Source organism: Anabas testudineus, chromosome 2 (genome assembly GCF_900324465.2).
Source record: "Anabas testudineus chromosome 2, fAnaTes1.2, whole genome shotgun sequence".
Lineage (NCBI taxonomy): Eukaryota > Metazoa > Chordata > Actinopteri > Anabantiformes > Anabantidae > Anabas > Anabas testudineus.
Window position 1 is genome coordinate 20,832,854 of NC_046611.1, and position 27,410 is coordinate 20,860,263.

A 27,410-nucleotide genomic window follows, 5' to 3' on the forward strand; every position below is an offset into this window, starting at 1 on the left:
TAATCTCTGCTGTTGCTTTCCCAGCTCCTCTTGTCTACACTAAAGGTAACCCTCTCAGCCCTAGTTAAAACATTACAACCAAGTGGACCAATCTAATTAATATTTCTCTGAAATATAAGTCATGATCTGTTTCTTAGAGACTGACTTAACCATGTTCATTTGAAGATGAATCAAAACCATTTATTTTTGTAATTACTTTCAACTCAGTATGTTTTCAAGCTGTTGCTATTTTTGTTATGAAAAGACTGGATATTTGTGAGACCCATATCCAGTCTTTTGATAGGTACTTCTATTGTTTGTTTAGTAAACTGTAAAAATTCTTGTCAGCTGCACAAATTAAAACTCTCTCTCACATAAAAGCTCTGTTTTTTAACTTAACTTTTATTTTATTATTTTATTTATTTTTTCAACAGTGAGTAAATATTACTGATATAACCTAAATGACAAAAGTGAGGGAATGTAGGAGTGAATGAGAAATTGTTAGAGAAAAAAGTTGTTACCAGGAAACTGGAAATACCTAAAAGCAAACCTCTCTTGCTGAGTGAATAAGTTTAAAAAATGTTAATGCAATCATTAAAATATAGCCAATCAAAACTGTAATAATTTCAGAAGTAACCAACATTTCACATATTGTTTATTGTCATGTATTTGCAGTAGCTACAATAATTAACAAAGATTTAAGTAGAACACATCCAAAGGCAAGTTTCATTCAACAGTCATGGAAAAAAAGTAATCTGACGTAAAATAAGACTGATATGGATGTTTGTTCGTTTTGTTTTTTCATGTTTCCACAGTCTACACATTCATTTTTCCTGGTCAGGTCCCCTCTGGAACTGAACTGTGAATGACAAAGGCAAAAATGCAAAGTTCTGAATAGTTGCAGGCTATTAAGACATGCAGCTTACTAGATCAAATGACAGCGACAGCAGCACTGCTTCTCAATGAAGACCTGTCAAAAGTAAACCATTTTCATAGCAACAAACAAATATCTACACCACAGCCTATACTAGGTGAAAGTCTGGGAGAATTCAGGGCTCCTGTTTTCAGAGTCACACTGATAAGAAGGACACAGAGTATATTAAGTACTGTAAGCAATGACTGTACAGCAGGGTAACTGTTACAAAACCGTGACCTGAATGTCCCGGGAAACAAATAAAGCAGAGTTAAGTGAATCTGACAAACAAGAGTATACTGCTGAATTAAACTGCAGACAATTCACTATCGTTATTTTTTTTACTGTCCAGTTTTGTCAAGGAAAAATCCACCAAGTTGGTGCCTTTTTCGTGCCAACACTGGTTCTTGAAAGGAAAATCTGGCAGAGCTCAAGGGATATACTCTATTTTCGTGTTTGTGTGGGCTGCAGTGCAATCAATTCCAAATTTCACTCAGTTACTCTCTGAAATAAAATTACAGTAGGTGGATCTGGGAAATGAACATGTTAAAAGCAAACAGTCCTCATTATATATTTCTAACAGAGATTGTTTCTTGTCAGCAGTAGCCTACGGAAATATAGGTTAGCACTATTACTCATTACAGACATGACAAAATATTAAAATTGTATTATTATTATTAAGATTTTGGGCAGATTTTTCCTTCAAAATACATCTAGACACATTTACAAAACAAAGTTAAAATTTTTTTAGATGTTTTAGGAAATACAGCAAAAATAGGTACAGGAATAACCTTTATTAACATTATGGCAATTTTATCAGTAAGATCACGTCACTGTCACCCTTCCTGCCCTTTACATAGGACTATGATTTTAAATAACAAGCTTCCTGTGATTTCTTATTTTTACATATACTGCAGTTCTTTCTCATCTAATACTGACTGCAGCAAAGAGCATTATCATCTGATTCATATTTCCATTATACAGTGTCTGCAGCATTTAATGGAGCTGCCATTACCGAGTGTCAAAGAGCACACTCTCAAAGGCTGACAGACTCTGATGATAAGAGATGGTAACTAATCGGAGAAAGTCAGCCTGAACCATTCATGTTCCAAATTTAGAAAGTGGTTTTGATGCCATTTGGTTAAGAAATTTAGTCCATTGCCATTTCAGGCACTTTGCAAGTCTTTGGCTTTCAGGACACTTTCACAGGGAAACCCCTTAAGAGCACTACAGGCTAAAAGACAGGCATCATCTCATTGCTCGCTACTACATTTAGGCGTAGGGTGTTTTGCTGTAGGAGAAATTACCTTTAACCCAAGATTTCGGTGAGATGTGTTACCTTGCAGGTAATTAAAAAAAAAAAAAAAAAGTTAATGTGCAATGATTCTATTATTCACAGTTAAACAGAAATAAATAAATAAATCAACTGAATGGGTATTAACAGTGCGTGTGGACGGAATATTAAATTCATAAAACTTTAATGAACTGAAGGTTCTGGCTTATAAGGGAGAGAGGTTTTAGTAAATTACGTTGTTGACATTTCAAAGTAGATATTCACCAATCAAAGTGGACATTTGGAGTGCATTCAAGGCTTATGAACCATAAAAATGTCCCTCTAAAAACACAGCTGTTGCATTTGTAAGTAAAACATCTTTGTTCTGAATAGTGGCATTATGGAAAACCTAAGTTGTCAAGATATCTTAAGGCATGATAACCCTTTCAAGCAGGGAGTTTGTCAATCTTCCACTGCTCTGTGGGATCGCTTAACACAGCCATGATGCCTCCGGTCCTCCAATCAGAGGAGCCTCCGGTTCCTCTCTCAGTGCTGGTGCTTCCTCCTCTCTGGGATGATTTACTGACTGTTAAGGATCGTCGTCCTTCTGTATTTGTCCCCCTTTTTATCCCCAGCTGGATCAGCTCCCTCCGTCCCCTCTGTATGATCCTGCCTGCTTCTCTCTTCTTGTCTCAGTCCGTGTAGTCAACACCTTGGGCCCCTGTAGCCGGGCCAGCTGCTGCAGTGACCCCTCCTCACTGTGTGCTCCCAGATGTGAGCGCTCTGACCCGGTGTCGACTGATGGCGTCTTCCAGGAATCCCGCCACCCTCTCACTGTCCTCCTAAACATCATGCAGGACATAAAGCCTCTTCTTAAAACATGACTTGAAACATAAACGTCAACCTTCCAACTCATCATGCGTAATATACTGCATTTTAAAATATTCATCAAGGAGGAAAACAAAGGCGCTTTTATATGTACCTCATTTATGAAGGCATAGTGAACAAGTTCACTGGCAAGATCTTTGGAGGTGTCAGCTGAAAGGTTCACATGGAATATTAGTTAGAAACTTGAAGTTACAACATGAGACAGACTGACTTGTTGGTTTAGGTCTTTGCTCGGGAGTTTCTGACCTCATTCTTTAAAGCACAGTTAATAATCAACTTACTCGGAAAGATGTCACAGCTAAGCTGCCTGTGAAGTTTATCATCCATCTTTAGGAACAAAGAGAGCTAAAGAAAAGATCACAAGACCCATATGCATGATTAATAAGTGCCATATAATACTGTTTCTAATCTAAAATGGACAAAATATGTGTAATAAAGCGTGACTCACATGAGTTTTGGTCCCTTCATCATTAGACTCCAAGTTACAGTGCATCTGAACAACCTACAACATCAAACATCAAAATAGACACACAGCAGAATGTCATTATGTATTTTGACTGATGACGAACAAGCTTAATATTTAAAATAAATAAATATTAGACCTTCATAGACAAATGTCTGCACTTCCTGAACAATCTGGAAAATGTATTTAGACTTTGCTAACATCTTTGGCTAAGTACATGTTTAATATATAGGTACTGAGATACTTTTTTGTGTGTATTTAAATAATTTTGGTGGCACATTATTTTTCTATCTTACATTGCTGATGCATTGCAGAAAGTTCACTATAAACACACTCCTTCTCTCCAGTGTTGTTGGAAAGCTAACCTTTCTCGTTTCTGTCTCCTGGGGTTCAGGTGTGGGTGTCTTCACTGTCTCAACCTGCTCCTGCGACATGGACGGGGCACGAGGGACGGGGTGAGGCCGAGATGATGCGAAGTTCATCAGCGGGTAAATCCCATTCCTGAGGAGAGGCAGGGACAAAATTAACACAATGCTGAAATCACAAATTAGTCACTCATGCAGTAAAAAAACTGTCGCTTCACTTACTTGACATCCTCCAGAAACTTGTCAAGTTCCAAAGGGGACACATGGGAATATCTATAGACCATGAAAACAGCACAGTGAGTGTTGTGTCTGACAATATGTGACATTCACGGCCAAAGACACAAGTTGGTCATTAGATTTTACTTGAGCTGAACTCCCTGTCTGTCCTCATGTTTAATCTCTGCCATGACAGCGTTGGGGTCGAAGGACTTGGTTTTCTCCTCAACGCAGTTCTCTGGAAGCAAATCTGCAGATCCAACAAAAGTTTGAGCATCGTCATACCGATATGGTATTAATAACGTATAGTATGTCACTGCCTGTGAGAGTGAATTTGACTGGACCAACTTATGTTTTTTTTATTGACTATGTTCAGCATGTACTTGTCAAGAAGAAGGATGTAGGTCCTACGACTTTATTTAAAATAGATGAATTCAACATGAAACATGGTAAATGACATTTAAGTTTAAGACTAAAACCTATCGTCTGTGGTCCATTGTTTGCTTGCTGCTGTATCACGGCTGTAAATATCAGGAGGCGCACTGAAAGAAGTGATTCTTTTGTGTTTGCTAAGTCAGGCATGTGGAGGTGAGAAACTCACACTGGTTGTTGATGAGGCAGTGGGCGGCGAGCAGTTTGAGGGAGTGGACCTCAAACAAGACTCTGTGGAACAGAAGGTCGTGAGCAGTAGGACGGAGCTTGGCTTCATGACGCAAACAAGACTGGGTGAACTCCTGCAGAAAGCAACGAGACCCTCAGTCAAACACACAATTACATGGCTGTACTATGTGACCCAGTTTACTGAGCATCACTCTGTGCTCTGAATTTCTGCCGTGTTTTAAACATTCACAACAAAACTGTGCAAAGTCCCTGTATAAGGTTTGAATTAAACCTAGAAGCTAGATATATAGACAAATTAGGTCGAGTACAGTGGGTCAATTTGTCTTTATCTCCATGTTTCCTTGTTTGTACTGGTGTATATTAAGAACATGAAGTATTTTTGACACTCACTCTCATGAGAGGGTCTTCCAGAGATTGACCTGCATTGACGATGGCCTCCTTGGATACAGCACTATCTCCATTGGCCTGGATCTCCAGCACTGCCATCTGGAGGTACAAATAATCTGTTAACACTCAAACACACACACAGACATACAGAAAAACACAGAATTTTATTCGTATCTGTTTCTCTCACCTCTAGAGCACAGATGCCAAAGGAGAAAATGTCTATGGCATAGTCATCTTCGCCAGCTAGAAATGAAAAAGAAGAAGAAAAGGAGAAGGGGAAAATATCACACTGAAAAAAAGGGTGAAAATCTTATGCAGTCAGATTAAGCCTCATTACAAATCTGTTTACTGCTCTGAAAGCAGCACAAAACACAGAGTCAATGTCTCTAAATACTTTGTGTTGAATAATGCAAATGTTTTGTGGTTTGGCAGTTCTACTGTGTTTTGCAATAATTCCTACATTTAGCTCATTTTCTCCTACAAGTACAGTCAATAGGTCACAAAATTCCCACAGTTATCTGGTGGGAGACTGTTTGCTGCAGCAACGAGCTTTCAACACAAGGTGCTTGAATTTTATTTGAAACTACAACACGATAATCCTGTTATTCTCAATAGACTGCTGTGATAGGTTGTGTGGGGAGGTATTTCTAAAAATCCTCTCACTAAAGATTGAAGATTGATAGAAATTAAGCTGCAAAAATCTAAACACAACCTCTACTCCATCACTTACCTCCATATTCTGGAGCAAAAAAGTGAAGATTCCTCTGCTCGTCACGGTGCTGCCTCGCTTTACCGTGGACACTGGCATCGGGAAACACTGGTTGAAGAAGACACAGGCAAGGACAGCTAAGATGAACGAAACTGAGTAACTTACATGCATATATGCATATATGTACAACTAAATGTTCAGGTTCTTACCATTAACAAAAAGCCGATGCCACACTGGAAAGAAAAAATTAAGTATAATTTAGAAATTTATTCTGTGTTGTAAAACTGCAGAGATTAAATATATACAACTAGAAATGCACAGCTTAAGGTAACAAGTTTTCAGTAGTGGTTGTAGTGACATAAAAAGCCCTGCCGGGAGCAGACCTGAGCCAATCTTGATGAGACCGTTGTGCTGGATGAAGATGGTGTCGCATGTCAGGTTGCCATGGATAATTGGTGGGTCACAAGAGTGCAGATAACTGCCAATAAGTAATAAAACATCACATTGATCTTCTGGCTTTGTTAGCAGACACGTTGCATGTTAAAATCCTGCACAAGAAATCAATTAGTACCTGAGAGCAGAGAGGATCTGAGTGCACCATCTCTTCCATGCCTAAGACACAGTGTAACAGAACATGAATCCTCTACAGACACCACACAGCACATTTATGCTGCACTGAAATGCACCACAATACATTATTTCTCCTTCAGACTCAGAGATTACAAGAAAGAAAGGTCATACTGCACATACAGCAATCTTAAAAACACTTAATTTAATTCTATAGTGCCATAACATAAACAGCAGATGTAGACAAAGAAGAGAAAAAGAGATGATGAGATGCTGGATAAAGCCGGCTTTCAATCCACATCACTGTGGGAATAAGATATACGTCTGAGCAGCTGAGCCACCAGCCTGTCCTGTTACATAATCTCTAATCCTGCTTGAAATATGGATCTGAATAGTTATTGGACTGCAGTACCCAGTCTCACCACCACTGGACAGGCTGACTAAACACTCCAACACTGACCTTCACGTTCATGGTCTTGTGGTTCTTCTTAGTTTTCTTCAGGAATTGCTTAAGGCTGCCTGACGACATGTATTCTGTGATGAATATAACCTGTGCACCAGAGATGGGAAAACAACATTAATTCATACGTGTTAGTGTTGGGAAAAAAGAACAAGAAGACAAGGAGAAAGGAAGACTTCTTACCCGAGCCTGGCTCTCCTTCATGTCCAGCCAGTACTTGTGGAACTTGACAATGTTGGGGTGTTCAACCTGCATCAGGTTGTCGAACATTTCCTTGATCTTCTCCTAGAAAACACACATCAGACTTCGTTCACGTAACCTCATGGACCAAATGTGGTTCTTTACTATCTTGGCCTTTACCAGTAAAGCCTCTAGTCCTTCATTTTTTCCATTTTGTCAAGAGACTGCTAAAGAGGTCATAAAAATACTTGGAATTGAAGTGAACTTGTGTTTTGTTAAATAATACCTGAGTAAAACACCCAATTAACTGTGTGGCACAAATCATTTCGCATTTCTTTCTAATACATTTGGCTACTTAAAATATCAGAGAAGCTGACGTAACTCTGCCTTTTATCATGTAACAAACACAAACCCATATAAATCTAATAACCTGCTAATTTATCTGGAAAATAACAATAAAAAATAAATTGCAAAGAAGAAATGTTGCAGCCCTAATTGCCAAGTTCTAGTCTGTCTAAAATGTAGAGTTGAGTTAAATAGCAGTAAATGCCGCCTGCATAGGAAAAAGCAAACACAATACCTCCTGTGCTTTGAAGACCTTCTTGTCAGAGAAGAGCACCTCGTTCCACACAACCTCCACTCCCTCCTCTGTGTCCATGGCCAGAGAAGCACTTTCCACACCTGGAACATTGCCTTGGCTGACCTGCAGGGACACAGACAAGAGCAGATGTTGAACTTTACTGCAGATGCCAAACCTGATCATTTATTTAATCAATTTATACTACAAAGACAGCATTAAATTGCATCTGCCACCATGGGGCAGTAAATACAAGACTAAACACAACCTCCACAACACATTTAATAATAAAAAAAGTGTATAATCATATAACCAAATGAGTCCTTATTCACATGCTGTGAAGACATTTTAGCTTTTTGGTGGAAACAGATGCCTGCTGTACCTTGCACTGCTACTGACAGCAGCAAAAGTGAATCGTAATAGTTAAGCCATGGGCTACAAAAACCGAAACAATGGGCTGAAAGATGCTAAAGCAGAGTAGCGCTGAAACAAACTGCAGAGTTGGTTGGTAATTATCTGCAAATTCTTTCACATCCACCTGGCACCTTTAGCATCCATGGAGCCATCTGATATATTGTTAATATTAAGAAATAAACTGTGTCAATAAAGACAAATACATGAGACACATTAATGAGGACTCACTAACATACCTTACCCCTGCTCTGACTATAGTATCTGCTTAAAGCACCATGTAATCCATTCACAGGGATCTGACACTGACGGCTCTATTCATAAAAAACTGAATCTTAATGTCTGTGTTAAAAGGACAGTACTGTCTGTGAGGCATAATCTTCACCTTTAAATGTGATCAAATCCATTAAAACATGAAAAGGCATCAGAGGGGAGTTCAAAGCACTGAGGTTATGTTAAATGCTGCCAGCCAGCTTTAACATGGTGTTGAACAGTAAAGAGGGGCGACAGGAAGAACAGCAACTTGTGTTAAGAAGGAAGAGATGGATTAGCGGCCAGACAGAGGGAGAAGTGAGGGGGGGGGTTGTAGATGAGATTAGGGAGATGAGACATGGAATATATGGAGGAGGTGGCACCATAGCACTAAGAAGTTAAAATGAAGAAAATAAAGGAAGAAGAGTGAAGAGGCAGTGGCTTGAATCAGTAATCTGGCAGATGCAGACAGCCGGTGGTTCCATCACTGCACGAGGTGTTTATGAAACAGCGGCAAAGAGCTAAAGGCTGCTCATCACAGGATATTGCTGCCTCAGTCGGGAAGACCTGGCCTGACCTCTGTGCAGGCTTTTATGCAGCAGCAGTGGAGGTGCAGTCAGTAAGGAGATTACACCGGGTTCAAAGTCCATTGCTAATAACAGTTAAGCATGATGCAAGACCCTCAATTCCTACTAATACTTCATCTTGCTAATTGATGGAAAATTACACAACCTAGAGGTGCCTTTTCAAAGGGAGGGTGGATGCAAACAGTCAATTCAGTGGCTGCATCAGGATTTTCAGGTGTACTGTTTGGTTGGTGCACCACTTTGGTCCAGACTACAAGATCTCAGCATCTACTGAGTAGATTTGTATTTGCATCAAGCAAAGAAAACACTTACAAATCACTTAAACGTTTGGCAAAAACAAATCGTAGAAAAACAACAGTAGAACTTACGACCATGTTTATTAGTGAAAGAACATTTCCACAAGACTGAGGTCAGCTGACTACCTGAATATACTGAATGACCAGGTTATTCCATCAATTGATTTTTCCTTCCCTGATGGTACGGACATATTCAGAGATGACAATGTCCGGATTCATTGGACTCAAATTGTATAAGAGTGGTTCAGGGAACATGACACATCATTTTCCAGGCCTTAGCCCCATTGAGAGTCTTTCGGATGTGCTGGAGAAGACTTTGCGCAGCGGTCCGACTCTCTCATCATCAATACAAGATGAAAAATTTATGCAACTCTGGACGAGAATAAATGTTGTGATATTCCAGAATCTTATCGAAACAATGCCCCAGAGAAAGCATGCCGTAATCAAAGCTAAAGGCGGTCCAACTAAGTATGTGTGTGTGTGTGTGTATGACCAGTCTGCCATCACCAAAATTTCAGCAGTCAGCAGATCAAGATATCTGAGCGAGGCCTCTATCTCATTGTTGCTGACGTATCTATCTGTACAAAATCTTTTCTGCTTATTTCTTATTTTCCGCTTGCACATTTTCTCTCTTAAAGAGAGAAATCTTTTTTCTTGTCATGAAAGAAATGAGGACATTAAATGTACAACCAGACAAGTGACTTCTCACTACTGCCCTCAAGCAAATCCTTTTTTATACACTTCAGTGACTTTACAAGGGCAGAAAGAGACGTGAACAAAGCTTAGCTGGCCGTCAATGATGACCTTTTTTGTGCTGTTCTACCTCAGTGGCTTTACAATCTGTACAGTAACACTTTCATGTATTTTTCCACATAGACTTTGGTTGTTTCTCACCTTGTTATTACCAGTGTTGTTGTCCGTGAACTGCTGCTCGTAATCACGTCATATCATATTAAGAAACTCAACTAAATAGAATAAGGTCTGGCTCACAGGCAGCATCCCAATTCACTCCAAAAGTGTTGGGATTGAATAATTTCTTTATGGATCTGGCTGTTACTAAACTGTTGCTACAGGCACTAAAATATCACTGACTTTACCACCGAACTGTAAGATTTAGACTCAAACTGTGACAAGTAGACTAAACATTCACATTTATTGGGTAGTATCACCTCAAAAACACACAACCAGTCTGCTGTAAAGTAACATTGCTAGTGGATAGACTTTAACATTAACATGTGTAATAGACGTGTCTACCTATAAATTACTGTATTGTGAAGCTCAAGAATTTAGAAACTCAGCAATCAGACGGCTGAAAACTGACGTAAAACTTGATGACAGGTTGGCAGGGGAACAACTGTTATTCAGGCTTATCTCTGCACCTAAATGACTGTTTATCACTGCTAAATGCTAACCACTATATATAACTAGAGATATTCTACAGAGCTCCACTTGTACGATGCTTCATCACGCCATCATCTTTGAATGGAGTCCAATACGCCTTTCTGTGCGCAGCTAAACAAGAGGTGGTTTGTTGACTGAACCAAAACAGCAGAAGACAAACCGCAATCACAGCTGCCACATAAATGCTCTACTTTTTTGTATTTTGACTTTTAAGACAGTGCAGATGAGATAAAGCAGCCTCAGGAGAAACAAATGCTCCACCACATGATTCCTGACTACTCTGATTTTTATTTCTCAGCCGACAGTGCAGATACAGCTGAGCTCTCTGCAGGGTTTTCTTTACAGACATGGTGGGCAGCTTTGGAGACATGACATATAATCTCACTACTCTCCCACGCAACATGAGATACTAATCTGATTACTGGTATTACAGAGCTGAAACACAATGCTCTGACTCGCTGACAGCAGAGGGAATTCCTTCACTTCGATATCTGTAAGGAAGGATTCATGTCAGCTTCCCCTTGGCATCCAAGCTCAACTGTTGTTTATTTTCACTAGATGTTGAGAAACACTCAGTCTCCTGTCTCCTGTCCCAGCGTCTCCGTCCCAGGGGTTTACTGGGGTCTGTTACTTGGTGATGGTAGCATGAGAGTTGTAAACAGCATACTGGATGTTGGTATCTGATTGGCTGTTGGAGGGGAGGTGGGTTCAGAGTGTGGAAAGGGATTTAGAGACTCTGGCTGTGTCCTAAATCACTCCCTATTTGCTACTGTATATAGTGCACTACTTTTACTGTCCGACATTTTGATTTAGTGTCTGAATGTTAAGTCTGTAAATATGTACATTAGATGTACAGTGCAAAAAAAAGCCCCATAGAACAAACAAACAAAAAAAAAATAGAATTACTACAGAGTGATTTCAGACACAGCCTGTGTGTTCATGCCAAAACAAGACCAACCTGTATTCTGACGTTTCTTGAATCTGCATCTGAGCCAGGTAAAACTAGGTCTGGAAGACTGGCACATAAACATCTAATTACACAGCCACGGAAATTAATCTCGTACACACGTCAGTCGGAGATAGCCCAGTCCGGCACAAATACACCTGCAACGCTACTATCTCAATACTGCCAAATGTGTGCAGCTTGTTATTGTTTGGCAATATTTGGGTTTTACACTTAGTTTCAGGAGGGGAAGATTGGTAACTGTACTGGAAAAGCAGAGGAACAGCTTCTTCACTGCCAAAAATGAAACACTTCACTCTCTTTACCAACAACCTGTTACTCCAATTAACATGTTACGTGTTACATGAACAGTATGTACAGTATATTCCCATTTAAACCTGACAATACTCATGTCACCACAAAAACAAACCCCATCTTGCCCCGCTACTATCACTGTGTGTGTGGTCACAATCTCTGGAGGCATGTCTGCACAGAAAGGTACAACTTTAAAATTTGCCATAAACCTGGTTAATAGTAAATTAGTCAATCCAAGCTGAACTGAATGCACTCTGTTGATTCATCTTTAAGATCGTCTTTATGGTGCTGTTGTGTAATTCTGTGTTCGCAGCGTTTGCATCACTGGTGGCAGACTTATCTCTGTGTTTATACTGTATATTATCAGACACACCCAGCTTTGTGCGCACAGCTTGTAAATGAAAGCGTAAATCTTCGCCTCTACAGCGCGACTGCAAATGTTAGCTGGACCATCGACAGTGACAGTTTTATTACAGAGAACCCCGGCAGGATCTGATTTGGCACAAAGGCAACAAAATGTCTCAAAACCAGGAAGAGTTCCTGACGAGTCAGCCAGAGGGAGGATTAGCAGAGAAATAAACTACAGCACTGCAGCTCTCTCAGGATGATTCTGCCTGCAGAGGCTTCTTAAATGAAAGAGAATCTTTGTCTGAGACTCTGTGTGGGTCCAGGCCGTACAGTGACAAAGAGCTTTGTCTCCTACACGTCAGTATCTCGCCTCGACTGCGCCTCTTCCTACACCTCAAACCTCAACAATGAGCTGATACACCGCACTGCATTAATATTTAACAACTAGTACAGCAAAGACTACACCCAATCTGCATAGTGCGTTACTACTCGCCCGGCTGCTGTACTGTATTCAAATGAGCTCAGGCTTCACTCTCTGTCGCCGTGTGCTTTCTCTCCCTTCGACATTTCCCTGGCATCAAAGAGGAGCAGCATCAAAGTGCTAGACTGAAATGCTGTGGAAAATGCAAGAGATAGACAAAATCATTTCTAATCCTGCACTGTGGATGTGTGGGAAAGAGAAGAAAGATGCCACCTCTTCCACTCAATATGTATTTGGTGAAGCTACTTAAGGAATAATGAAAAATGAGGAAATACTCTCAAGTAACTCATTAATTGATGTAGCTCCACTTGGTGCCACCCTCTTCAATAGAGTTCACAAACTTTACAAGTTTGTGGCTTTATTTATGTGCAGTACTCTCACTAAATAGTAACAATAAAGTAAATTCAGATTTGCGTAAAATAAGCCGACACCTTTTGTAAGAAAATTTCATGATTTGATTGAATTAATAAAGCAACGAGACAGAATCAGTAAACATGGATCAGCTCTGTGAAGCTGCACAGTGGTCGTGTGAGCTAAATGCTAATGTCGGGCAGTGTTACACTTGATTTCTGCTTGTTGCTCGCATGCTTACATGCTCACGGTGACAATCCTGGCATACTTAATACTATTTGTCATCTGAGTTCAGCACGTTAGCATGAAGACATGTGCTAATTAGAACTAGAAAATGCTGCAGCTGATGGGAACATCATTAGTTTGCAGATGTTTCATCATGAACTGAAGTCATTTTGACGGGATGAAAAATAATGGATAACTGTACCAATTTTCAAACCACTCAGTTTTTGACATACTGACTTACTTAACGCTGAACAAAGTGGTGATCGATCAATGGACAAACACGTGGGTCTAAAATACTCCAATCACCTAGTGATTTACTTCCATAAAACATTAACATCTTACACGTGTAGACTACTAATGAGCAAACCAGACAACACATCCGACTGCTTCACGATTCAATGTCTTGTCTCGTCTTTCCTGATGGGTTAGTGTCAGAGCTTTGAGCCACTGACCGTCTGCTGACCTTCCCCTGCAGTACACGCCACACCGAGGTCTGCCTCCACATCTCTTGCCCCAGGATGTCACACATGCAGCGTGCAATCAGGTCAGCATCTCGGATAATGTGCGTGTCCCCCCAGCGTGTGATGGCACCAGCTGTGACAAGTCAAGCAGGGGACAGGAAATGTGCAATACAAGGATCTCGCTCCCATTTAGATGATGTGTGTGTGTGTGTGTGTGTGTGTGTCCAGATCAGATTCAGATATAGTCCAGATCATGTTAACTTGTCTGGAGCATTTCTTATATTCCTTGTTACGTGAATTAGCCTGTGGCTGAGTTTGACTTATCGGCACATTAAGGGTTCAACCTCTTTCAAAGGACACACAAGGTCACACATAAAGCTCGTGAGCAGGTTTTAGACAGCCTTCATCACGTCTCACTTATTCATTTTCTCAGGGAGGAGTTAAAGGTCCCTACCGAGAGGAATGCAGGAAAGCAAGACGGGTTAGCAGAGCAGATGGGCACAGAGGGGAGAGCTGCTGCAAAACAAATAACAGCAGGACACAATGTAGTCTAAACAGAGGGAAAGTTATTCAGCTGGCTTCACACGGCTCTGCTGATAGTCCTAAAGCAGAAAAGCCATGAAAAACATGAGATATTCCCAATAAAAAAAGTGCATAAAGTCACTTCGGTCCTGCAAACAAAAAACTCCAACAAAGAGAATCCGCCTCGTCTGATCTGTTGCAGACACGGCGTCTTTCAAATGGAACATTTGTCTCTGCAGCTGAGAGGTGATTGTCTGTTTCCATGAGTACTGGGGCTTCAATATTACAGTTACCATGCTGTACTTGCTCCAACAGTCACAATGACAAAGATGCAGATTTATAAACAAGGTAATCAGTAAGAAGTTGCTCCTACAGGGACGCGATAAGCACAGGAGTCGCCGAACAGCCTCATTACAGAAGGCCTTTAACCATTAACAGTGTCCCTTCAGAAATAAGACTTTGATCTCACGTCTACCTGCTGGACAGAATGAGGTGAATGTGAATGTGCGACTGTCTGACGTATGTAACATACGCGTGTGCCTGCTTGTATCGGTGGATGTTATTTTCACGCCAATTTACACTTCAAGTCAGAGACGTTAATTGGCAATCCGTGAGTGTGGGGCTGGGTTTCAGTAGCAGCTTATCAAATCTAAACCCTTAAGAAAGCCCTAAAATTTTGCTTTAGTCATAAAGAGCTATAGACCTAGTATTTAAAAAAACAAATTTCTTATAAATAATATATTGTTTCTTACCCCTCCATGTTCACCGATTTCAAGAACTAAAACCTCGACTTTCAGTTAGGGCTCCTTGACTTTGCAAATTACCCCCAAAGTTTGAACCATGATGATAATAAAAATGCCAATAACAAGACCACAGACCACAATACGCCATCTTCAAATAGCGTTTGGTCTAAAAGGCCAACACTGCTAGAAATCAGCAGATAACCACTGCAGAAGCTAGAAAAAGCGTATTTAACTTTTTTGACTCATTTCCTAAATTGCAGGCAGTTAATTTTTCTGTTGCATGACTATTGAAAATAATATGTCAGTCATTTCAGTAGTAATTGCAACTCAACCCTTAAAATCAGAGCACCACTGCAATGAACTCTGAGAATCACTTCGACCATTAAAGACCCCCGAGCCTTCTCAGAGCCACTGAATTGGAGAGCTGAAAAACAAACCCACACACCTGTGCATTTGAACCAATCAAACACTCTTGTGTTCAAGTGGAAAAACACAAGGTCAGGGCACTCAGGGGCCATTTTATCTACATACCAACAGTGCGTTGTGTATTTGCTAATTTTCCTGCTCAACCTCATAAAACAGAAGATAAAAGCCCCTTGAGTGACATTTCACAGCATTTATAGGGTGCAAGCAGTACAGAAAGATTGATATACGGTAGTGCTGGTAACAAAGCCAACACTGCAGAGACAAGAAGCATGTTCACAAGACGCAAGTTCAATTTGATGACAACCATTTATTTTATTCAAAATGTTTAAAGTAAAGACAAAATACACATCTCTTTGCCCCTCAATGAAGCTTGATAAATGTAAGCTGTAAGAAGATAAGCGCACGAAGCATGTGACAGTTTGGAGAGAACAGAAAAGGCCTACGTGGGAGAAGTAACACCTTGTCTAATCACACCACAGTAGCCACCTGGCTCTCCTCTACTGTGAGAGGTTAAAACTGCATAATGGAGCAAAATGAAGCCCTATCTGTCCCTGTGTGGCTTTTTTTCCCCTCAAATAATCAGTGCACGTTTTGCAGCACTGCAGCTATTTATCATTTATCTAATCTTTGTTGCCTTTTGTTTAGAGTTATGCTTATTTCATGTTCTGTGCAGCTGGCAGCTAAAGACGCACTGCCAATAAAAATGAAATGAATGATGATGATTAAACTCTACAACTGTCAAGTTATTTGATGCTTGTCTAATGCATTTGCATTTATTACATTACTTACATGCTGCAATCACTGCTCAGTTTGCTGATCATTCGGTGTTAGTTATGTATTGGTTGTGTATGTGGAACAATATGTGCAGGAGTAAAAAGCATCAGCTCAAACTAATGACTATAACATTGATGAACATTGAACAATTTGTCTGTAATAGGCTTAATTTAACAAAACAACTATTTATTTGTATTTATGGCTGGATAAAACATCAAATCACTTGAAGAGATGAATGCTCTTTGAACTGTGGTGAGATCAGCACTGTCCCTCTGGGGAGTCTAAGCTAAACAAGGTCGACCTGTTGTGTTTGTCATCTTTAATAAAGCGAGCAGACCCAGGATCAAAAGAGGTCCAGTCTGGTCGGAGTCCCGCAGAGCAACGGGCTTTGCAGGCACCACATAAAATTAATTTGTGCAGAAATAGCTGCACACAAAGCTCATAGATGATCCCACACAGTGTGTTGACTCTAATCAGCAATATTTAAAACTAGACAAAAGGTTTCTGAGGACATTTGGTGATTTTGATCTAATGTTTTGGTTTATTTCTGGCTTAAAATCACATTAAACAATCGTTTTGATACGTTGGGGCTGCATGACCCTTGAACTCTATCTGCAAACATGCAGTTTCACACGAGTGCAGACCAACATAAGCTCGCGGAGCCCGATTCATCATTTTTACAGCTCTTGCTGAGTTATAAATTCAAGCTGAGTCATAATTGTGGAAAATCTGTGTGAATCATCAACGGCTCTTCTCTTCCTTCTCTCCTCTTTGGACCGATTGATTGTACAGCTGCTTGCCACTCGCAATTCATGTCACATTCACACGGTGAGCAGTGAAGTCTTCTCAATGAACAGCACAATGATCCTGCCTCTCCAACGTCAGGTGAAACGGCTCCTTTCTCCCTGCCTGACATGCCAGTTAAAAACATTTGAAAAATACCTTCTACCCAGTTTCTTTTCTCAACAGGAAGCAGTCGTCTAACACACGCCCACTTTGACTAAGAATTTTCCATTAGTCTGCAGCCACTTAAAAATTGTTGTATATTTGGTGTACTTCAGTTTCCACGTTATGCAACTTTATTATTCTACTCCGAGACATCTCAGAGGCAGAAGTTTGTCTTTAGAATATCATTCACACTTTGGCTGAAATCAATCTGCTTGCTACACTGAGGAAAGTAGAAAAGACGGACATTGTTCCAGTTGTAGTCCATTAAACCAAATCAAAAAGCTTAAAGACAACTGAACTGTGGATTCAGTTGATAAAACTAACACGTTCACAATCATGGCACCAAATGAAGTCTTAAAAAAAAAAAAAAAAAAAAAAAAGAGGAGGAGGTTTACAAAACAAGGATGGAGTATTTTGCAATTGGTCTTTTTTTAAACAAACGGTCCACTTCTTGGAATAGAAGCAGTGGTTTCTGACTGGGCTGCTAAAGAGATGTGTGTGTGTGTGCGCGTTTTCCATGACCTGAAACTGGCCCCCTTCCCATTTCTTTACACACATCTGCGACTGACTGTGTTCTTGGAGAAGCTTGACAGGGTCTGGAACAGTCTACCCAAGTATTAAAGTTCTCCATAAAGTGGGGTTATTTCTTCCCACTGGATTACCCAATTCATGCTTGTAAAGCCACAAACACAGCTTGCTTCATTGCTACTACAAACCCAGCGGAAGAGCAATATGCTCCGCTATGCGAGCTCCAGCAACCGCACCCCTCTCCCCTGCACGCCCTGCAGCACTGCAGTTACTGGAGTTCAGCTTTCCAGCAACCAAACGGAGGTGACTCGGGGTAAAGGGGGTAAAAGCTCAAAAGGCCTGGCAAACAGTGCCACAGTGCCGAGTGAGCGACAGTTAAAAGCTTGGGTTAATCGGCAGCAGCGTGCTCATGCACGTTGTGGATGACATTTCCTCGCAACACTCCCATCGCTGGAGGCAGGAGCAAGAAAACAACAACGCCAAGCAGAAGAAACCACTTAAGGGGCGTGTGAGAATGCAGTTAGGCAGACGTTTCTCTCTTAAGGCAATTCTTGTGCTTATAGGCCTCAATTAGTCAAGTAGCCAATATTGAGCTTGTTAAAAAGGCCCCGTGTGGAGAAACACAAAGAGCCAAATGAAAGTAGAGACAGTATAAGATGACAGAGCAGAGAGAGTTGTGTTTATCATGTGGTGTTTATCTTCCAGGGGGATTAAACTGAGAAGTGAGAGTCAACCTGAGCAGGCTCTTCAGCACGTGTTCAAACAAAAGCCTATTGGCAGACAAGCACAGAGACCTCAAGCTGCTTTTTTTTGTGCCCGTTAGTGTTATGTAAGACTACAGACAAAGCTCAATAGTCGCGTCTGTGAAAGCACCACATGGGGAGTTGGGATTTGTTTATCTAACCCTCAACCTACCTGTCCACAGTTTCTGCACAAGTCATCAATGGCTGTGACGAGTGCGAGTTGAAAAACACTGTACACAGGAACAGGAATTCAAACTTGAAACAGCCCCCTCTTCAAACTATGCAAGGAGCTGCGCTGGTGGGCGATCTGAGCCAGGTTCAACTTGTGTTTGCCTGGATAAACTTGCATTTTTTCTGGAGCCGTCTATACTGGCACCCCTCCTGAGCCAGGCTGCAGTCCTATTAAAATGAACTGTGTAGCACAGGTTTGTACAGGCAAGGGGGGGGGGGGCTTTTATTCTCTGGCTCTATATATTATTCATCAGGCATCTCCCTGATCGATGGCTGCTGGCTCTTGCATCTGAGTAACCTGCTTTACTTTCAGATATATTCAAATGCTGAATGCAAATCAAGTTGAATCTGCCATACGGGAACAAGAGCAGATTTCTAAAGGTTTGGTTGTGTCATTTAAGCTCAGGAGAAGACCTGAAGTAAAAATTAGGTAATGACTTACAAATAAAAAGAGCAAAAATAGATCAGTGTCCAATAATACAATACAGAGACAAGAGGAATTAATTAGTCATGTGAATTCTGATGAAGACAAAGACAAATAAAATCGATGACATTGTTTAAAAGCAACTGCAAAACTAAATGACAAGTGGGGCCTTGAAAACGTGTAAACTACACTGACATATTACACTGCATTGCAAATAAATACATGACAGACTCTTAGAATAATAGGTTTTCTACACAGTTAAACCTCCAGCATGAATGTACATATCTAATATAGAGAAACATATTTGGTTTCGAAGGTCAAGATGTGAGCTGTTGGTGTTGAAGTGCTGAAGGAACAAATCAACACAGTTTTGATATGCGCTGGTGTGAAAGTGAAGACAGCTCCTTTTCAAGCCATATGCAGTACGTGTGCATATTAAACTTCATGTAGCACCATTTATTGACAGGCATCTTTTCAGTGAGTCGTAAATTCAGCAGCAACACAACTGGATCATAACTGTAGCTTTGATGTTTTTACAGTGTCTGAGCTTTGCACAGCAACAGTTTTAAATCATCAGGCCTCCAACGTTATGGGAATTGCTCCGGACTTGGTGTGTGGAAAAGCTAAAAACATTCATTAAAGGCTTCACATAACAACATATGACAGGAACCACTGTGTCTGAGACTATTATAAACTACTATGTGTGAATATCATAGTCACAAGACTATTTTCACAAAGCTCTTCATGTGTACAGGGAAATTCCACAGTTGGGGCGTTTCAACCGTTACACAATGTGTGCCATGCCAAGATTTGGTGTATATGGTATTTGTGTGTATACAGTGGCAAAACAAAGTATGTCCATAGCCTGTAGCAGTGTCATCCAAGTCACCAGTACAGACTATGTGCTGGAGCTAATAACACATACACACAATTAGAATATTTCACGTCTTTACTGGATATACCCATGAAACGATCACAGTGTTGCTGGAAAAAGATAATGAAGACCATTTAATAACTGGTTCAACCTCCTTTGGCAGCAATAAAATCTAGCAAATGCTTCCTGTAGCTGTGGCTTAGACATGCACAATGCTCAGGGGGAACTTCAAGAGATCATTCTTCCTCACTGGGTGTGAGAAAAAAGAAATATTCAAAGGATGTCTGGTGTGAATGACTCTCCTGAGGTCAACACGCAGCTTCTACTGAGCTTCAGCAGCCCTGACGACACCTTGATAAACTCTGGAATTCATTTTCCCGTCCATGACAGTAAACTTGAATGTGTGTTCACTGCATTTGATGATGATTCACCAAAACTGTTGAACTGTTAATTTCAATGATTGAAACCGATAGAGATGATGAAATATCCACCTGTGTGTGCTGCTTGTTAATTGTTGATGCTGAAGTTAAGACTGTGTAAAGTAAATGCAGCACAGCCTCTCTGTGTGCTAAAGGAATTATTCTTCTACTAACATTTGAGAACTTAAGGGAAGTGGAGGAGAATCATTAAAGAGATAAAGTCAAAATCAATGCAGCAGAGACAGAGATACCCTGACTTTCCTCCTCTAAAAATCAATGAATCTCACACTTTCCAAAATAAAACTTGATTTTTATTTTCTCTGACTTGACAGAAGACATTAGACAAATATTTCTGTGCACATTTGTAGGGTTCTTCATGATGTAGTAGTAGAGAAGTTATAGGTTTATCTACTTTATGTTTTAATTTCTACAGTGCCTTTTTAGTCTACATCTATGCCCTTATTTGATGCTGTTGTTTAGTCACAGACCGTTTACATTTGTTCTACCTTGGGTTTATTTCTGCACAACGATCAGTCTAAAGAAATATTCTTCAAGACTGAAGATTGGAAAGCTGATATTTACTAACTATGTTTTATCATTTTCACATTTTTACAATCAAGCTCTATTGTTGCCGTTCTGCAAATGTAGACAACAACAAATAAATAAAAATCAGCACTCTGAGTGTACTTAAGAGGCTTTAAATGGAGTTTCTTTCCTGCAGTGCATTTCATTTAATTGTGTAAAGAAAAAAAAGAGGCAGAGGGAGAATAGCCGACTCCAGGAGTAGACACTAATAAATAAAGACATGAACAATGATGGCATTATGCACTCTGAATTATGCAAATCCAAACTGTTAAGGACTCTGCCCAAAGTGTGATAAATATCAGAATCCTCTCCACTCATAAATTTAACAAAGAATGATGAAATATTAATATCTACAATCAATTAAAATCACTCATTTTCACACAGCAGTGCCAAAAGATGACTCCAGGAACTGATGTCTTGCAAAGATCTTGCCGACTGTGTGTAAAGTATGCTTGAGTAGGTACGAGGCATTCCTCAGAGGCATAGACGTGATGTGACGTGAACTACTATGACAGCTCAGTGAAACCCTCCAGACATGTCAGCCATTCCTAGAGAATTCCCTTTCATGCCAGCTTTCCTACCCGACCGGCAGAAAATCTGGGTAGCTCCATTTCATACACTGGAGTAGAAACAGCTGCCAGCTAATTTTCTGTATAGCCAATCAGATCCAATGACTCCCAGAGACCTCACTGGCATAGCCGCTTACATTTCATTACCAGGCTACAGAATCCCTCACGATCGCATAACCCAAGGTACAAAGACTCAAGAGAGCATAAGCTGTTGTTTAGGGGCTTTGTAGGCTTGTTCATGATGAAGTCAGTTTGAACATAGTTTGAACACATTTGTTCTGTTGACCAGCACTCTGTACAGTCCCTGAATGCAGCACACCAGAGCAGCAGCTCATACTACATCTTTAATCACCATTTATTTATTTCTTAGTGCCCATATGCAAAGGAAGTTGCTATTTAGTGAGGGTGTCTGCAAAATGATTGTATGGAGTTGGTCTTGTTTCATGATTGCTGAAGACAGAACACGTGGCCATGAATGTTTGGGTTACCACCGTATTCTCAGTTACAGAACCATTACTCCCCTATTAGCTGCATTTTTTGTCATCTGTCTCACACACATGCGTTACTATTTTACTCAAAGCAGTTTGTCCACACAGCCCGCCTACGAGTTCACGTTTTACTAGCGCTTTATCATCAATCCTATTTTGACACTTCAAATGTTTTTCCTGAGCATCTCCTGTATAGACACACATGGAGCACTGGAGCTGCCGTTTAGATGTAGGGAAGAAGGTCATTTAGGAGTGGGCAAATAAAAATGCTGAACAATAAATTAGTAAATTAATGACTGTCTGACTAATAATACAGAATATTGCAGCTCTTCAGTTCTGGCCATTTAGGAACCAATAAAAAAAACAAGTATTAATACCGATCTATAGTGCTACAACCCAAACACAAAAAGTAGCTAGTGGTCAAGATAATGATCACATGGACTATTTGTAGCAGTTCATTAGGAACATAAACTACATACAAACCGTGTGAACTCCCTGTGTTTAAAATAGCTGAATTCAGTCTCACTGTTAGTACTGGATTTTAATTCACAGTGAACTGATGACAGTGTTGACCTTGCAGCCATTTTGGCAAGTTAGGTGCAACATTTGCCCTCGTTTGTGCCACCTAAGAGAGAAATTCCTCATCTCTCTGTCTAATAGCTACAGCTCCTACTTGACTGTTTGTATTTATGGCCTACACAGTACTGTATATTATATGACATGGTAAACTGTGAGACAGCAAAGAATATTTAAGTATTTCAAGGACACAAACAACACAAACGAATGCTATAAATTTGTGACGTACATGAATGAGTCATTTGCGGCCATAAAGAAAGGTAGATCAACCAGAGGTGTAGACAGAGGACATGTTGTTTCAGAAATTCTCACACATTGTTGCTGGTGTAGAATTCTTCCTTCAAATTCTGACGTCCAGAATAAAACCTAAGTCCTTTCTACCCTTCGATGCCAGCTGCAGCTACCACACATACTCTCAAATAAACTCCTGGAATGCACTCAAAGCTATCACAGGTTGACGATGACAGTATACATATAACAGAAGGTGGGCATGTCCCTCAAGCTATTAGCAAGCAGAAGTGAAGTAAAAACTTATTTGTCTGGATGTTGACTGGGGAGTAAGCAGGTCAAAAGCTGTCATGCAGGTGCTGCTGTTTGGTATATAAACAGGTCTACTTCGTGCACTGGTGCATGGGAGAACACAGCCTTTTCTGTGTTTAACAGCTGTATCTCTGCTCTTTGTGTGCTCAGCAGCATCAAACAAAGCGGCTTGTGTGTGTGGCACTAATTATTTATGACCAAGAGCCAACAACAGAAATAGTAAAACACAGAGATGAAAATCATCTAGTGCCATCTAACAGAGTGTGTTAAACACACATGTTGCTTCTCCTCAGCCTCCTTTAGTGATAACAGTATTTGTAATAACTTCAAGTTATTTGCAACATAGGATGCAAGGCTGACCAAATTTTCCGCTCCGCACTATGGAAAATTGTCAGTTGTCAGGTCCCAGTAGCCAGTGTGAAGCCGCCTAGCTCCTGGCTCCTCCTCTATGGTGAGACTGAGTTAGAGACTCTGGAGAGGCAGAGTACATCATAGTACAGAAACACCACACGTAAAGGTCACTGACGATCTCGAGCTTCAGACATTGGACGTCTCTCTATACTCGTCTTGTCAGATCTTGGTGCTGCATTCAACACTATAGATCACAACATTTTATTACACAGACTGGAACATGTCATTGGGATTAAAGGAACAGGACCAGGCTGGTTTAAATCGTATCTGTCAGATAGATTACAGTTTGTGCATGTTAACTGTGTGAGTCTTCACACAAAAGTTAGTTACGGAGTTCCACAGGGCTCAGTGCTTGGGCTGATTCTTTTCACTTTATATATGTCCCCCTTAAGCAATATTATTAGGAAGCACTGAAACCCAGCTATATTTATTTATGAAAACAAGAAGAAACTAACCAATTAATCAAACTTCAAGCATGCTTAAAAGACACAAAGAACTGTCCTTGGAGCTGCATATCTCCAGGGTGCGGTTACTGGCCCTACTGACCTGCCCATTGTTGTTGCTGCTTGTTGTTTTTTGTTGCTTGCTGTTCTTTTCTCTCTCCTCTGTCCACTCACCCCAACCGGTCGAGGCAGATGGCCGACTACCCAGATCTGTGTACAGTTATATTTTGTAAAGTCTTAAACCTTACAGTGTGCCTTGAGATGACATCTGTTGTGATTTGGTCCTATACAAATCAAACTGAATTGCATTGAATTTATAGTATCATTCACATGAGAAGGTAAATTACATAATGAACAGACAAACCCACAAACTAACAGTGCCATACCTAGAGCCATGCTGCTAGCACAAAACAATGCAGACTCCACTGACTCATCTGCACAAATCATTACTTCTGTTCTCTAGGAATGGATTTCCTAAAAAACTTAAGCAGAGCTGCTGGCAGAGCAACCGTGTTAAAAGGTTGAATCCAAGCCGACTGTCCCAGCTCTGTTTCCCTCCAGGAAAGTCTGAGTGGATGTCGTTCCTTTTAGGGCATCTAGCAAACCAGCGAGCATGTCTGGGCTGCTGGAGTATTATGAAGTAAGTCATTAGGAGGATCCCCTCAGGCCAGACAGCGCTTACTGCAAGCTGTGACTTGACATGGGCACAAGAGGGTCAGTGCTTTGTGCTGAAGATGTGTTTGCTCAGTTTAATGTCTCATCTTCAAGTTTATAAATGGATAACGGTTAACTGGATAATGGATAAATGGATAAAAAAGTTCCTTAAAGGAATAATAAACCATGTGACACCTTGGGTACTGCATCGCTGGAAATCTACAGCACACTTCAAAAACAGCATATATCTTTACTGTAGTTCCTATATCGTGACTTTATTAAAATAGAACTGACTTTATCATGTGGGTTTGGGTATAAATATCTGCATTTCATGGAAAAGGTGGGCTACCAAGGTAAAGACAAAAACCGTCTCTGCAAATGTAAAATATGAACAGATATTAAACACTTATCTTTAGGAGAGACAAGCAGAGGCGATATTTCACACAGCTATTGCAATATTTTAATGAGAATCACTCTTGTTTAGGCCATAAGCTACCATTTCAGTAATAATGAGCTAGGATATGGGTGGCTTACCACCTTGGCTGGACAGTTTCCTCTGAGAAAACACTGAATATCATCACTGTAGGAAAAGCACATGGAATATAACACTGTGCATTACCAACATGAACAACACCAGGACCCTGGAACTGAAGTTAATTTTGTTGTCAACAGCTTTTCCTAAGTTAAAATGTATTTTTTATTGTGAACTCATCTCTAGTGGCACACGTGTATAATTTCTCAATCCTTACTCATGCATGAGATTCCAGTTAACACACAAGTGCAGGAGACAGCATTTGCTCGTCACATTCAACTTCTCATATTCATGTGTGTATTAACACCATGATGAATGATTGCTGTCTCGCTCGACCCAGGCTGCCTCATTTTCATCTCTCTGTGAGCAGATGGAGACAGATCCAAGATGGAGCAATTATTGGGATGAATACTGTGCTGCTCTGATGCATTACAGAGCAGGGCAGGGTGTGGAATCACTTTAGGATGTCTACCCTGCTGCACTATCGAGCCAAGATCACAGGGGGCCGGTGATAATCTTCTGCCTGCCATCTACAGCCTGGACTGTAATAAAATAGGTTCAGTGTTTCTCCGTTATCACTGTCTCTCTACTACACTGTTTTTTGTTTTTAGCCTGCGTTTGTTTACATTTTGGAAAACTGACATGATTAAAAACATGCCAAATAATTCACTGGCATTTCTTATTAGTAATGTGATGATTGGTTCTGAGGCAGGTTCTGGATGTACGGGCATTTTTGTTGGATGCAAAGGTCCCTCTCATGACACACAGCCTCTCTGCTTCACAGTTTGAAAACTTATACTTTAGGATGCATTTGGATAGCTGGTTCCAAAACGGAGTACTCAGATTGGCCAAGATCCAAGTGAAACACAGCAACAACCAGCTCAGCTTCAGTTAATGTAAGGGCTTCATACTGGTATGGGTATTAACTGGTATTCATCAAATGATGAAGCTGAATTAATATTTTCACTGTGTAGTTTTTACTTCTGTGTTTAAGGCCTCTGCAGCCACAGCACAGCCCCCCCCTCCCCCAGCAAGGAGCAAACACAGCAAAAGGATGAAAGGGGAATGGTTTAATGAACATCTCAGCAGAATCTCGGTGGTTCAGATCTGATAATTACTGCAGTCTGTATCACTCAGTGCTTGACTGGTGACTGATGCTTAAAGCTGCAGTATGTAACTTCTCTAATATTTTGGAGATGGATCATTTGAAGAAGCCCTGTCAATACACTAGCATATTCATATGTAAACACTTTACAGTGAAGCTCAGCGTTGTAATAACTCATTTCTAAAAATTGTATTTAGGTTTTGCAGCTTCTTATCTATTGTCATTTGTTAAGGTCTAATAGCTGAAGGGCTGTGCAGAGCGTAGCAGACTGTAGAAGAGCACATGAGAGCAAAGAGGAGGAGGTCTGGGCGGAGAAAACATACAGTATATTAACCAGCTTAAAAAGAACAGATGCTTAAAAATATAAAACTAGGGATTCAGATTCACTGAAACCAGCCACTTGTTGTGTAGCATCCAGTGTTTGATCAATACATTGTGTGCAGTATTTCTTCATGTTAAATTAAAAAGATGATAAACAGGCTCTTTTTGTTACATTCATGCTTGATCTCTGTAAAGGATCCTGTCCCAGCCTGAACGTCACCATTCTGGGAAAACACGGATGATTCAATCGGAGGATACGTGCCACCAGTCAGAAAAGTAAATTGTGTTTCTGCTGACGTGCAGAATTCCTGGTAAGTTATCAAAGAAAGCAGAGTGGCTGTGTTTCAACACTGTGTGCACCAGTGTCCACATCTTTTTATTTGTTTATTTGTTTGTTCTTAGTAAGAAACTTAGTGTTAAAGCGCTAACTTTCCACATTTCTTGGTCCGTCTTGTGTTGCTTCTTCTGGGAACTTTTTCTGTTGCTTATCACACAAACATCAACTGGAAAGAAAAAAAAAAAAAAAAAAAGCCTGCAAATTTTTACCATTAAACCACTAAACCAAAAATAAAAAAAACGCCCCTACAGCTGTTACACTTGAGCGTTCTTTTCAATCACAGTAACACCACTCGGCCCTTGAGAAAAATCAATGCTCTGTGTTGAGTCAAGAAGGATGAACTGAATTTGAAAGCAATACGTCCAGTTTAAACAAAACGATTCCTGCCCGGCCTGCACGGCTGCTCAGGAAAGAGCCATGCACGCCACCAATACCATGTGACTGTGGTCTGTGTTTATTTCTATGGCTAAACAGATATAATAACAGATATGGCAGCATGTATTCTGAACTTCCACACTGATGTCTTTACGAAGGATTCACTGGCTGCA

The 27,410-nt window shown here is 40.4% G+C and overlaps 1 protein-coding gene across 1 annotated transcript in view; it reads right to left on the minus strand.

Annotated features, from left to right (window-relative positions):
* Window positions 1-616: 616 nt before the first annotated feature.
* The window catches only part of nrbp2b (nuclear receptor binding protein 2b), a 29,843-nt gene continuing 3,049 nt past the window's right edge, over window positions 617-27,410 (minus strand). The window contains exons 2-18 of the mRNA XM_026363209.1: window positions 7,602-7,724; window positions 7,025-7,126; window positions 6,842-6,931; window positions 6,386-6,426; window positions 6,198-6,292; window positions 6,024-6,047; window positions 5,836-5,922; window positions 5,293-5,348; window positions 5,109-5,204; window positions 4,699-4,831; window positions 4,245-4,347; window positions 4,104-4,154; window positions 3,882-4,017; window positions 3,502-3,555; window positions 3,335-3,398; window positions 3,148-3,203; window positions 617-3,007 (exon numbers count right to left, since the gene is read on the minus strand). Of these exons, the coding sequence (XP_026218994.1) occupies window positions 2,921-3,007; window positions 3,148-3,203; window positions 3,335-3,398; window positions 3,502-3,555; window positions 3,882-4,017; window positions 4,104-4,154; window positions 4,245-4,347; window positions 4,699-4,831; window positions 5,109-5,204; window positions 5,293-5,348; window positions 5,836-5,922; window positions 6,024-6,047; window positions 6,198-6,292; window positions 6,386-6,426; window positions 6,842-6,931; window positions 7,025-7,126; window positions 7,602-7,724 (1,398 nt within the window). The 3' untranslated portion in view covers window positions 617-2,920. The remainder of the gene's footprint in view (window positions 3,008-3,147; window positions 3,204-3,334; window positions 3,399-3,501; window positions 3,556-3,881; window positions 4,018-4,103; window positions 4,155-4,244; window positions 4,348-4,698; window positions 4,832-5,108; window positions 5,205-5,292; window positions 5,349-5,835; window positions 5,923-6,023; window positions 6,048-6,197; window positions 6,293-6,385; window positions 6,427-6,841; window positions 6,932-7,024; window positions 7,127-7,601; window positions 7,725-27,410) is intronic.